At 42.8% G+C, this 14,579-nt stretch overlaps 1 protein-coding gene across 9 annotated transcripts in view; it reads left to right on the plus strand.

Annotated features, from left to right (window-relative positions):
• The window catches only part of tefu (Serine/threonine-protein kinase tefu), a 1,084,056-nt gene that overhangs the window by 1,008,913 nt on the left and 60,564 nt on the right, over positions 1 to 14,579 (plus strand). For all 9 annotated transcript variants that reach the window (XM_070538252.1, XM_070538256.1, XM_070538258.1 and 6 more), the window contains one exon: positions 5,305 to 5,391. In XM_070538252.1, the coding sequence (XP_070394353.1) occupies positions 5,305 to 5,391 (87 nt within the window). The remainder of the gene's footprint in view (positions 1 to 5,304; positions 5,392 to 14,579) is intronic.

Below are 14,579 nucleotides of genomic sequence, written 5' to 3' on the forward strand. Positions count from 1 at the left end.
CTTGAAACTACTCCGAAATGTTCACAAGCCTGAAGGTCCAGTAGCGCTTGCTTACCTTTCTTGACCACGAAGAAATCACTAAATTCTTCAATTTTGCCGATGCGAAGTGGCAGCATCGCAGTTCCAAAGCGCTTTATCACTCCGCCTCCGTAGTTCGTCAGCAGCGTGGAAGATGGTGTAAGGCGCTTTCCTTCACTCACCTTGACAAAAAGGGCACGAGGAAGCAAGTTGGCTTGTGCCCCCTGTCAATTTTCATGCGTATGGAGCGATTAGACAGTGTTGTCCTGATTATCCAGTCTTGGTCCCTCATAACATTGTTTATGCTCACGGCCAAAATCTGGTATTCGTCTGATTCCGCTTCAGTCTGTGGTGGACAGCGAACTTCTTGAATGCTTTTCTTTATTCTGCAGCACACTAAGAAGTTGTTTCTTTTCTAACGTATGCTGCATGTCCTGCCCCACGCCAAGCATTTTCTCGGCTCGTTACTTTGGTTGAAGTAGGGGCACTGGTGAATATTTTTTTTTTCGGTGCCTTCCTGCTGGGCTTGCTTTTATATTACAGCATTAAGCTTGACCTCGTCCTTTTCCCATGCTTGGTTTTGGCTAGCAGCTAACTCTGCCGCTTTGCAGTGTGTTTTATTGCCTTATTCAGGGTGAGATCGTTGTCCTGGAGAAGCTGCATCCGGAGCTTCTTGTCAGCCGCTCTGCACACCAGCTGGTCTCGAACCATGGATTCCTTCAAGTCTCCTTAATTACAGCTCTGAGCTTTCAGCTGGACATCGCGTAGGAACTTTTCGAACAGCTCCCTGTCTCGCTGATGCTGAGTTCTGAAGATGTAGCGCTCATAGGTCTCGTTTCACTTTTGGCGTGCAACATTCTTCAAACTTCTTCACAGTAATTCTATAGTCCTCATGCTCCTCAGGTGACAGTTTGAACGTGTTAAATATATCAATTGCTTCCTGACCTGCTACATGGAAGAAGACTGCAGCCTTCTGAGTGCTCGAGTGTTCACTCATAGATGAAGTTGCCTTGAAGTACAGGTCCATTCTCTGGCTGAATTTCTTCCAGTTTTCGGTCACCACCTTGGAAAGCACTAAGGGATCAGGGGGCGGAAGTCCTTCCATGTCACTGGCTTAGTCGAAGCGGGAATGGGCGTGATAAGAAACTTCTGACACCATGTGTCGATCAAGATAGCATGCCGATGCAGACAACTGTCGAGCTTGAGGTGAAGAGTAACAATCTGCTTTATTGGATGCTTGCGTCTTTATATCAGCCTCCCGGCTGACAGGCTTACACCATAGAGGGAACTCTGGTGCTAATGTCTACGGGAGCTGCAATGGAAGTGATTGTCCCAGCATGGCAATTACCGGAAGTACATTGCCGCCCCCTGCTACGCTTCCCTTCCCTTGGAATCCAGTCTGTAACCCGATGGTCATTAAGGGTTACGGACTGGATTCCAAGGGAAGGGAAGCGTAGCAGGGGGCAGCAGAAAGTTAGGTGGGCGGATGATATTAAGTTTGCAGAGACGGCATGGCCACAATTAGTACATGACCGGGGCTCTTTGCCCTGCAGTGGGCATAACCAGGCTGATGATGATGATGATGATGACATAGATCTGCCTAAACTTCGTCCTTTTGGCTTCAAACACCTTTGTGACTTTGTAAACTCATTTTCAATGGTGTATTGCGTAATAAATAATTAAATAAACATAATTAAAATTGCCCGATGGCAGGATTCAAACACAGGGACTCTAGCACAGAAGCCTGATATTGAAACCATAAAGCCACGGACGCATGTATCGACAAGCGAATGAAATGCCCTTATGAATTTATTGCGGGCATGCCAGTTCCTTGAGAGGCTTGGCGCATTTCGATTTGGCCACCTGGACAAGCTCAATCGTTGTAATTAATAGCAATTGTACGCATTCCTGGCATCTTCTGCACTTCGAAGAATATAGATTGTGCTGAAATATACGACAATAAGATTTATAGAGCGTAATATACAAAGCCACAAGAACGTTTGAATCCACAAGCACAAAGATCAGACAAATCTATGTACTTCCCACCATTCCCATGGTAGGACGACTGCAGCGCCAGAGTTCCCTCTAGTAAGTTTTGTAGGAAACTCTATGGCTTACACAGCATGGTTGCCAATTTTGAGGACCCTGGTTTCCAGGCCTGATACAGCTGGTGATGACAGAACTAGTCTTTCACAAAGAAGACATGTAGGGGATTTCATGAGCATCTAAGACCGAGAGTTGGGCTGGTTGGAATTTTGATAAATACATGTTTCAGTGCATGAGAAAAATGTAAAAGAAATGCGCAGACAAGAGGACTACAAAAAAAAGGTAGGACACTGAATTTCATGAGCAGTGCAGTAGGCCATCACACAGGAGTTTTCTTGGGATCGTGGCACAAGGCTTGCTCAACACTAAATTTTGCAGTCCAAGTCAGCAGTCATCTTGAAAAAATGCTGGTCGCATCTTATTCATTGTTGCTTAGGTGTTGAACCGACGCGAGGTGAACATATCCTGGATTTATTAGAGTACTAACCTAGCTAACAATGCTAAAACTTACGTCCTAGAGGAAATAAGTGACTGCAGATTCATTCACTGCTTACTCCCCCTCTCTGTTCAAAATAGAACCATTACTAAAAAACGTATCCTAAACTATTCCAAGGCCGATCAAGCTAAAATGAACAATATCTTCGAAAACTTCGTGCCCACTTTTCAACATGGCTTTCATTCCCATTCTTCAAATGAAAATTGGGAGCTTTTCCGTGACTAACTAAAGGAAGTTGAACAGGTGCAAGTGCATTCCTAGAATGTCAATTACAACCAGAGTGGACGCCCTTTGATTTTCAAAAGATGTCAGGCCATGTCTAAATAAAAAGAAACGAGCATACCGAAAAGTTAAACGAACAAGCATGGCGAGCAATTGGAAAATTTATAAAGAGTCGGCCATAAAAGTCGACATTGCTATACAGGAGGCTAAAAACTATTACTTTAATTACACATTACCTAATTTACTACGAACTAACCTAACGAAATTCTGGCAGGTAATTAATCCCACAGATCGACAGGAAGTGCCACCGATAAGAGACAACAGTGGGTGCATTGTGTCCCCCATAAGAACTGTCGATATATTTAATGATCATTTAAAACATTTTTTTACTAATGAAGATGATTTCCTACGGGATAGTGACATCAACATTCTGTTCCCATTGGATGATATTACTATAAGCGTACAAGGTGTGGTGAAAGGCTATTGACAGGCTCCCTCTAGATTCCAGCCCAGGGTGTGATGGTATTAACACAAAATTATTAAAGGTGACTTCACAAATATTGGCATTCTTATTATCATTAATCTTTCAGCAATCATTAGACATGGAATGCGTCCATGATGAATGGAAGATTGCAAATGTCGGGCCCATTTTTAAATTAGGTGACCCCACCAACCCAAATAATTGTCAACCGATTTCATTAACCTCTATATGCAGCAAGTTATTGGAACATATAAGTTTCACTCAAATAATGTCCCACACTAATATGAATAAACTATTCTTTGAAAATCAGCATGGTTTTAGACACAAGAAGTCCTGTCAAACACAGCTTTTCGAATTGCTATCTGACCGCCATTCTTCCATTCATGCTTTACAGTGCACTGATGCCATTTTTATTGATCTTGCGAAAGCCTTCGACAGGGTACTCCATAAACGATTAATAACCAAAGTTTGCAAACTTCAGTTAAACCATAAGATCCGCATGGATTAAAATTTTTTTATCTAACCGTTACCAATGTGTAATAATTAATGAATGGTAGTCAAGTACCACGTCGGTCTTGTCCGGGGTACCGCAGGGATCTGTGCTGGGTCCCCTTCTTTTATTTTATATTTATGGTATCGCGAGTAATATTGGCTCATCTTTAAGACTCTTTGCAGATGATTGTGTCATTTATAGGCAAATAGCTTCTCAACATGATGCAAGCGCCTTGCAAGCCGACCTAGTCAAGCTGACCGAATGGTGCCATCTATGGCAGATGGAAATTAATATAGGAAAAACAAAACACGTTTCTTTTTCCACGCTCACTAACACGGCCTGTAATTTTTATACGATTGACAATACTCTGCTTGAACAGGCTGAGTGTTTTAAATATTTGCGAGTATTTTTACATCTGACTTAGCTTGGGACAAATACGTAGGTTATGTCACAAAAAACGCCTTTAAAAAGCTAGGCCTCCTTAAGCACCATCACTTGCAATCGAAAATGCATGCATACACATCCCTGATAAGGTCTTCTTTAGAGTATGCATCAATCATATGGCGTGCAAATAACGGTAGTCTTACAAAACGCCTGGAATCAGTTGAGAACAAGGCCGCTAGGTATATTTTATCTTCTTACTCAACATACACCACCGTTTCCCATTTAAAGCACACAATCTTTTAAACCTTGACACTAGATGCAAGTTTTTAGGTTTGTCTTTTTTCCACTCTATATTTTGGTGACTCTGGATTTGTTACTACACGCATTGTTCCTGCGCATCATATTTCCACACGTACCAATCACATACACGAGGTATCACCTAGTTTCGCAAAAATAGTAAAATATCAAACTTCCCCCCTTTTGTTATCAATTAAAGAATGGAATGCGTTACATGAAAGCGTTGTGACAACAAGAAAAACTGCTTCTTTCGAGAAAGTCCTACTTGCCCATCTTGAACCAAGAACAGTGCAGTAATTTGAATGTAAAGACTATGACTCATTTCTATGTCAGCAGAGTACATAATCATCGAATTGTGTTATGCCAAGGCAAATGTTGCATTGCCGTGATGTTTTTCTCCTATTTGCAACTGTATGAAGTGCCAGTTTCCTGTGCGTACATTCCTCTTTTCAATTGTATGTGATGCAAACTTGGATTGTGTAAATGCACCCCCACCCCTTATGTAATGCCCCCAGGGGCCCTTAGGGTATGTAAATAAATAAATAAAGAGCTCAGTCCTTTCTTTCCTGAGCATAAGACATAGCAGGGCTGCCTGTTACAAGTGACAATTGCAAAAGTCTTGCTGCAGACTGACTACTACAGAAGTGCATTCTGACAGCCTGCTAATTATAGCTGCTGGGGGTTGCAAGGCTAGGTGGTAATAATTTTTAGCAAAAGTGTGTTACTGGTGTTGTGTTTGTGGTACGCTTTTGTAAATTATTCATGGCATGGACTTTCAGAAGGACAGCACATGCATTTTTTGGTAGTTGCAGTGTTCTACGGCTATGCTTTATTGGGAACTGACTGACGTTTTGTTTTCTCATGCAGTCGGCTACGTGTTGGGACTGGGAGATCGACATTGTGCCAACATTCTCGTCGACAAGCACTCGGCGGAACTGATTCACATTGACCTTGGTGAGTGTATTGTATTTGAGCTTCTTTAACCATCCTTTAATTATGTTTGCCAAGTGGCTACTGCCATAAATCTGCTAGTTTGCTCTGCAGCCTGTCTGGACATCACGCTAATTAAAGTTCAACTGGAGCAAAATTTTGCTTTGAGTAAAAATACAGGGATAGAAGTGCTGTGTCACTTTGCCATCTGCGCCAAACCTATGAGCTGTGCCACCCTGTGCCAACACAAATTTCAAATGAAGTCACTAAGTTTTAGTGACAACCACACAGTTCAGTGGCAACCACACAGCCATAGCCATTGGCTAGCATTTACTCGGCATATTAGGAGTGTGGATCATGAGTGTCATTGTGCATGTAACTTGGCTGCAGGGAAATAAAAATCGTTTTATGCTAAACAATGCACTGCGAATTTTTATAAGCCTTACGCGCACTATATAAGCACACTATGTCTACCAGCTAAAGATAGTTTTAACTAGCACTCTTCTTATGGAGCAATTTGGAAGAAAAGCTGTACTGTCAGCTTAGTGAATGTCATATGGTCTTTTCCTTCTGTAGCTCGTCAGTTTAGTTATGCTGATGCATTTTAGAGCTCGCTTTCTCTATCAATAAACCTGTGCCTATTACCTTATTTACTCCATTCTAGCGTGCCCTCGATTGTAATGCGCACCCGTTTTCCTTGACCAAAAAATTTTTTAAAAATGAAAACCTCAATTGTAACGTGCACCCGTCTTCCATGACAAAAAAAAACAAAAACAAAAAACAGTGCAATACAGCACACCTCGTGCTTTCAAATAGAAATGCTATTTTCTCTTATTTGGAAAAAACTGTTTTATTCCCAATACGCTAAAGTTGCGATGAATAAAAACACAAATGGAAGCCGGATACCTTGCCACCAAAATTTTCACTGCGCCGGTACGAGTAAGTCGCCTGGGGTAATATATATTGCTACCAGACTACGTTGCTACGTTGCTACCAGACAACTCCTGATCGCTATTAACAGACCAAAGCATTTGATCCTCGGCGCTGTCCATGGCATTCTAACTCCCACACTTTTCAAAGGCCTTGTTGACCAAGGCAGACGGGATCATGCACCATGCATCTTTCACCCATTCAGCATAGTTCTGCAGTGAGGCACGCTTCATTTTATTGGCGGGCATGAATTTGTGGCAACCACTGACTAGCCATTCGGTGTAGAGCACCCAAATTCTATCTTTCGCTGGCTTGTTCAAACAAACATCGAGCAGCTGGAGCTGCGATGTCATGCCGCCAGGTATCACAAGGTTGGTGTTGCACGCAGCCAGCTTGTCCTTGATGCACTGGTCAAGGTGGAACCTGAACGCTTCGAGCACAAGCATCCCACGCAAACCCAAATTGCCGCCGGGTCTCTTCCACCAAATGTTCAATCCAGTCAGTGATCAAGTCCTTGGTCATCCAACCTTTTTCATTTGCACGCGCAATCACGCCACTTGGAAATGGGATTCCTTTCAGGGGCGTCTTCTGTCTGTAGATAAGATACGGGGGCAGCTTGTGCCCATCCACAGTGCAACAAAATATTGTGGTGACTCTAGTTTTTTCATGGCCAGAAGACAAAATGCGCACTTGCTTCACCCCTTTCTTTTCAACGGTTGTGATGGCAGGCATGTCAAAGCAGAGCGGCCTCTGATCGGCATTTCCAATCTGTCCGAAGCGGTAGCCATTTCTATGGCGCAACTTCAAAATGTACCACTGAAAACTGTGCAATTTCTCTTCATATTCTTTGGGCAATTTTTGGCATATCCCTGTCTGCCTTCGACGAGAAAAGCCTTTTTTTTGCATAAAATTTGATAGCCAGCACCTGCTCGCTTGAAGTCACTTTGCATTAACCCTTTCTGTAGGGCTAACTGCATCACCCATACTTTGGGGAGATCGGTCGTCACAGGCTGCTGTGTCGCTTGCTGCTTTTGCACGTATTCCGCGAGCAGCTCTACTATTTCGGCAACGTGGCCCTGTTTCGGGCCACTGAAACCCTTTCTTGTTGCTTTGCTGGCGAAAATATTCTCCTTCTGTTTGCGCCAGTCCCGCACGCAAGTTTCGGGAAGTCCGAACGCCCGTGATGCGACCCGATTTCCGTCCATATCCGCGCACATAACTTTCCTTTAATATGCAGCATCATGGTGGACTTGGCGTGTCTTCGCAGTCTGCGTTTCCATGCTGATTGCCGAAAACGGGAAGACAGGCGGTAGACTAGGTTATACCAGTGACTGATTACACATACAATGTGGGAGGAAGCTACCACACCTAGGCTAGAAGAGCATACGAGGCAGACATTTTTTGAATGCCACTGGCAATATGGTAATGCGGATTTAGGGTCATACTCGATTCTAACACGCATGCAATTTTTGGACCCATTTTATCAGAAAGAAGGAGCGCGTTAGATTTGAGTAAATACTGTAATGGCAAGCACTACACATGTAGCATTCGCACCATATACAGGATGACAACTGGAATGGCAACAAACAATGGGCTTTCTTTAGAAACTTCTTCACTATATATTGTCACTCAGATTTTGGCTATTTCATCTTCCATATGACCATCAGGCTTTTGCTAATGTAGAATGCAAGCCAGGGATCTGAAGTATCAGTTTTAGTAAACCTTAGAAGCCTAATGGTAGCTTTAAAATGTCGGTGCAAGCCCAAACACAAACTGCATTTGCAGTAACAATGTTCATGATGCAACTTGTGTAGATCGAGTCCGCAATATTCAATAAACCATAGTTCACCATCCAAGAAAAGTAGCAGTTTCAGCCAGAAGGCAAAGCATCGATTGTGATAGCAAATTAGTAGACAGGTAATTACGAAGTAATTAAGTAATTAGTTGCCTGTAGACAGTTAGCAGTATACGAATTAAGTATAGTAGTTTTATTGGCCATATAAACTTGTAAACATTCGTTTACTAACTAAATTAACAAGCATGATGTGACGTGCACACAAGCAAACACGAACACATCTCGCTTGATGACCGCACAGACTCGCTGTCAAAATGCTAGAGTGGGAAAGTTTGGCAGCAGCAGCGAGCGAATGGACCTTCGTGCTGCCTCTCACTTCAGTGTGAACCAAGCAGCGAGAGCACAGCACACACGAAGCTATCGGAACTCAACAAACTCTCTCTCTATCACAGATTGCTTTCAATATGGGGCGTGCACAGCCGCACTATAAGCAGCCGCCACCAGATTAGAACTCCTCCCTCCCCTTCCCCCGGTGCCTTGTGTGCGACGGAAGACTGTGTGTTTCCTCCCCGCTTTTGTCCCCTTGCACGCACGAGGTAGAGCCATCATCGTCGGCTCACTCTCGCCCACTTTCATTCATGCATACGGCACACAGCAACAATGTTATCACCCTTGGACTTTACATGGAACATCATGGCAGCAACAGTGGCAGAAATTATTTTTTTATTATTTGCAAGTACTGTTGGCTGATAGGGCCGCTACAAGGGTAAGGTACGAATATGGCACAATACCCATCATTGCTTACATAAAGCAGCAATGTATAGCTAATACATAGAATTACAAATCACAGTGTGCCATTCTACATAACTATAATACAACATCTGAGAACAACCATCGTGTCAAACATAAAGCAGCAATGCATAGCCAAAAAGTGCATCACGATACTACATTCTACAACTTACATGATACATGTTACATCACATACATCACAAAATTATACATAACAATACTACATTCTACAACTTGCACGAGATATGTTAGATCATGAGGATTCACTTAGAAAATATTTCGCAACCTTGGTTTCAAAATGTTCTACAGTTTGAGAATCACATATAGCATCCGGCAAATCATTCCAGTCTTTTATGGTTTTAGAGAAAAAAGAGTATGCATATGTGTTCGCACAAGATTGAGAGACTAGAAAGTTGCTGCGGTGGTCACTTCGTAGGATCCAGACTTGTCGCAGAATTATATAGTGCGCTGCATCAGAGTTAAATAAATTTTGTGAAAGCAAAAACAAGAATTTTAGTCTGGCTGTACAACGGCGTTCCAAGAGGGGAGGTAAATTTAGTTCTTGCAGCATCTATGTTACAGAATCAGTATTGGAATATCTTTAAAGAATAAATCTAGCTGCCCTTCTTCGCACCTGCTCAATTTTATTAATTCTTTTTGGTAAGGGTTGTGGGGTTCTCCTCCCGTGCTCTCGGGACAAAGAAACAACAACACAGTAGTGCAAACAATCACAAGGGCATTTATTGCACCTTTCATAGATCAATACCTGCTAGCCGAGTTGCTATCCACAAAACATGCCGATGGGGCGCGCGACAAATCTAGAAGTCCTACTCGCCGCGACCGGAAGCGAGCGAATACGTTCGCCCCATGCTGGATCCCAACGCCTGGTCGTTCGCGTGTACGGTCACGCGAATCGTGGCGCGTTCGAAGGCGGCCACGCTAGGCGGTCTCGCAGAAGCATGGGTCGGCGCACGGGACGTCCTCGCTGTTAGCCGTACCACCGCGAAAGAGAGCGCGCCTTGTCTTTCCCGCACCCAAGTAACCGCGCAGCGGCGCGACACTCGCGCCATCTCTCGCACCGCGCTTGTACCACTCCGACTGCCGCGGCCCACGCGGCGACGCGGCACGGAGACGGGGGCTATGCGGGAAAACAAGATATCAGGGGAGGCGCGAGGGTCGCGCATCCCCACAGGGTCCCTATGATGCTTGCATATTCTAGTGTAGGCCTTACTGTTGTTAAATACACTGTTAACTTTATGCTGGAGCAAGCTTTAATTTCCAACGTAAGAACCATACCTTCTTTCCAGCGGTAGAGCAAATATTAGTGATAGGTTGAGTCCAGTTAAGGTCTTCAAATATTGTTACTTCTACGTATTTACATTTGTTTACGGTAGTTAGCACAGTGGAACTTAGTTGGTAATCAAAATTTATGACGTGCTTAACCTTGTTTGTAACACGTAAAACAACAGTTTTTTTCTTTATTTACTTGCATTTTCCAAGTTTCACACCATTTTCCAATAGACGTCAGTGCGCATCGCTGAACATTTTTTATCATTGTGGTTACATATTTCTCGATAAATGGAACAGTCATTGGCAAACTGTCGTACAGTAATGTTTTCATTTATATCTGAACAAATATTGTTAATATAAATGAGAAATAATGCTGGTCCAAGGACAGACCTTTGGGGGATGCCTGAAGTTACAAGTCAACGATCAGACTGGCAACCGTTTATGTCCATGTGCTGCATCCTACGTGATAGATATGACCTGACTTATTCCACTGTATTGTTATTTATTCCAAGCTGTTTCAATTTGATAAATAATTTGTTATGAGTAACCCTATCAAAAGCTTTTGAGAAACCAAGCCATATTGCATCAAACTGTTTTTCGTTATCTATTGCTTTTGAAAAGTCGTGAATGGTTTCAATGAGCTGCATGACAGTTGACAGTTTTTGCCGGAAGCCGTGTTGGTTTAAATGTACTGATTTCTTATTTCCTACGTACTTACATATTGCTTTCAATATTATATGTTCGAGGAGTTTGCAGCAGGCACAGGAAAAAAAATTGGTCGATAATTTTCAATTTTCTGCTTGTCTCTGGTTTTATTTATCGGGATAACTTTTGCAACAAGCCAGTCGTCTGAGACCTGTTTTTGTTGGTTGCTTTAAGGATAATTTCTAAGTATTAACCACCCTATTCACTGTATCTTTGCAAAAAGGCGTTTGGAATTCCATCCGGACCCACAGATCTTTATTTGATGTTTAGCAGCAGCAATAGTATTCCTTCATTGCTAATTTGTACTTCTGGCATATCTGACATGTGTGAAAATGATGTTACTGTAGTTGGAGCAGTACAATGAGAAACATTTGAAAAGGCAGACTGGAAGAACTTATTATGGTAAGGCGCAATTTTTGAACGGTCAGTTATGATTTCGTCGTTAACAACAATGCTGTATTGGCTTTGAGTGGTTTGTGACAAGTAACGCCACAGCTTTTGCAGAGAAGATACCATGAAGTTCGCAAGTGTTTCCTCATGATATTTCTTTTTTGCTTGCCTAAGCTTTATTCGCAGCTGTGCAGATAGGTTAGATATATTTTCCAGATTTTTTACTTTCGTTTGTCTTTCTATTTTTCGCTTTAGATGAACAATCTCTGGCATTATCCAGGGATTACGCTTATTTCTTTTTTTTTCCTTAATGGTACGAATGAGTTTACACAGTGCAAGATAATGGTATTGAATCTTGCCCACAGCACATTGACGTCATCGTCAGAGCTCAGACTGTCTAGATGAAATGACAAATAATCAATGATGCTTGTGTCCTCAGCTTTATCGAAATTGGGGACATGTGCAGTGCATTCGTTAACATTTGTTCTGGGAATCTTGGTTTTGATTTGTACAAATACAAGTTGATGGTCTGATATTCCAGTTTCAACTGCTACCTGATAATTTTCAAACCGTCCATCAAGGAATACTAAGTCCAATATGGACTGCACTGTTCCCGTTTTGGAGTGCTTTCCTGTACCAGCTGTGTTAAATCGTTTGCGAAAGCAATCTCGAGCATCACTTCGTAACAAGAAGTAAAGTAACAAGAAATCATACATTTTGCGTGTGAAAGTCAAGGTTTTGAGCATGCTGTTTCAGATGCACTTTGCCTATTCAACGAGTATTTGTCGCCACTTGTCCTGATGCATGAACTACAAGTAGATGACTCGGTAAGGTTTTTAGATTTGCAACTTAGTATCTCTAGAGATCCCTTGTGCTGGATGTACAAGCCCAGTGGGAACAACCCACTTTTGTCTTATCCATCGGCCCATTCTAAGCTTGTTAAACGAGGCATTGTAGATCTTTGCTTCACAAATGCCCTAAACAAGTCTTGCTTCCATTCTTTAACACGAAGTCTCCAAGCGCAGGCCTCCCGCTTAACACATGCTGGGTACCCTGAGCTTTTGTTAGTTTCGGTCGCAGAAAAGATATCAAAGAAAATCCAGCTGGGAGATAAAGCACCAGCTCACAGCACTGCCAGAGACACTAAGCCACTTGCAGTGCCCCCTCACTTGCACAAGATTTCGCACAGCTTGAAGAAGATAGGCCGTAAAGTAGATGTCAAAGTTATTGTTTTTTTTTCCCCAGGAAAAATTATCAGTGCTCTGTAGGTGTGTGAATGGTCATGCCACACGACAATATATTTGCAATACTAACCAAAGGAAGTGGTTTGGAGCATGCGTTCTGGGTGTGGTTTACATGATTCCCTTGACTTGCAGAAAGAAATACATTGGCCAAACAGGCAGGTGTTTAAATGAGCGATTGAAAGAGCATTTTTACAATGTTTATACCGCCATGCAAGGTCATCTTGGCATTGACTGCAGAGGCTGCCATTGTGACCCTGAATTTGAAAACTGTGTCATAATTTCCAAACATCGCGAACAGCTTACACGTGAAATTATAGAGGCTGACAAGATACAGCTGCTGGGCAACCTTTGCATTGGCATGCCATCTGTTGCTATCACAAAAAACGAAATCAAGTATCTGGCTCTGATGCAATAGGGGTTCACGTGCGACTTAATGCAAAAGTTGTTTTTCATTACTTTTGCTCATGTATATAGTTCTGGCGATGTTACAGATAAAGATCAGTTGAAGTAAGCACCTGTGTTGTGTTCTTCCTTCAGTCCTCGTCTTTTGCACTGTGCAAACATGTTGATATTGAATCACCAACTCGCCCAAGCTTCCACCATACGTAGACACTGTTATCTACAGTAAGCCTGTCGCGGTTCAGGGGCACGCACGAGCCTTCTTCTTTTTCTTTCAATGCAGACTTCCAGGGTAGCCTACGCTTATTCGGTGTTTCTTTTGAATCATCATCATCATCATTAGCCTTGTTAGGCCCACTGCAGGGCAAAGGCCTCTCCCATACTTCTCCAACTACCTCGGTCATGTACTAATTGTGGCCACATTGTCCCTGCAAACTTCGTAATCTCATCCGCCCACCTAACTTTCTGCCGCCCCCTGCTACGCTTCCATTCCCTTGGAATCCAGTCTGTAACCCTTAATGAGCATCGGTTATGTTCCCTCCTCATTACGTGTCCTGCCCATGCCCATTTCTCTTTCTTGATTTCAACTAAGATGTCATTAACTCGCGTTTGTTCCCTCACCCAATTTGCTCTTTTCTTATCCGTTAACGTAACACCCATCATTCTTCTTTCCATAGCTCGTTGCGTCATCCTCAATTTAAGTGGAACTCTTTTCATAAGCCTCCAGATTTCTGCCCCGTACGCGAGTACTGGTAAGACACAGCTGTTATACACTTTTCTCTTGAGGGATAGTGGCAACCTGTTGTTCATGATCTGAGAATGCCTGCCAAACGCACCTCAGCCTATTCTTATTCTCCTGATTATTTCAGTCTCATGATCCGGATTCGTGGTCACTACCTACCTAAGCAGATATATTCCCTTACCACATTCATTGCCTCGGTATCTATTGTAAACTGCTGTTCTTTTGCGAGACTGTTAACAATTACTTTAGTTTTCGGCAGATTAATTTTTTAGACCCACACTTCTGCTTTGCCTCTCCAGGTCAGTGAGCATGCATTGCAATTGGTCCCTTGAGTTACTAAGCAAGGCAATATCATCAGCGAATCGCAAGTTAATAATGTATTCTCCATTAACTTTTATCCCCAATTCTTCCCAATCCATGTCTCTGAATACCTCCTGTAAACACACTGTGAATAGCATTGGATAGATCGTATCTCCCTGCCCGACTCCTTCCTTTATTGGGATTTTGTTGCTTTCTTTATGGAGGACTACGGTGGCTGTGGAGCCGCTATAGATATCTTTCAGTATTTTTACATATGGCTAGTCTACACCCTGATCCCGTAATGGCTCCATGATTGCTGAGGTTTCGACTGAATCAAGCACTTTCTCGTAATGAATGAAAGCTATACATAAGGGTTGGCTATACAGTCGAACCTGGATATATCGAACCCGCATGTTTCGAATTATTGGCTATATCGAACACACTGATTACACCCTTGAAAATACTATGTAAAAGTATAGGACAATTACGTAGTATATCGAATTCCATTTTCGTCGGGCATTCAATATATCGAACGCTGCATTGCACCGCGCCCCTGGAAGGTGTGCTTTTTCCAAAGACATTCGTGTCCGGTTCGTTCGTTCGGTTCGTTCGTTCCGGTTCGGTACGT

This window comes from Dermacentor albipictus, chromosome 5 (assembly GCF_038994185.2).
Source record: "Dermacentor albipictus isolate Rhodes 1998 colony chromosome 5, USDA_Dalb.pri_finalv2, whole genome shotgun sequence".
Lineage (NCBI taxonomy): Eukaryota > Metazoa > Arthropoda > Arachnida > Ixodida > Ixodidae > Dermacentor > Dermacentor albipictus.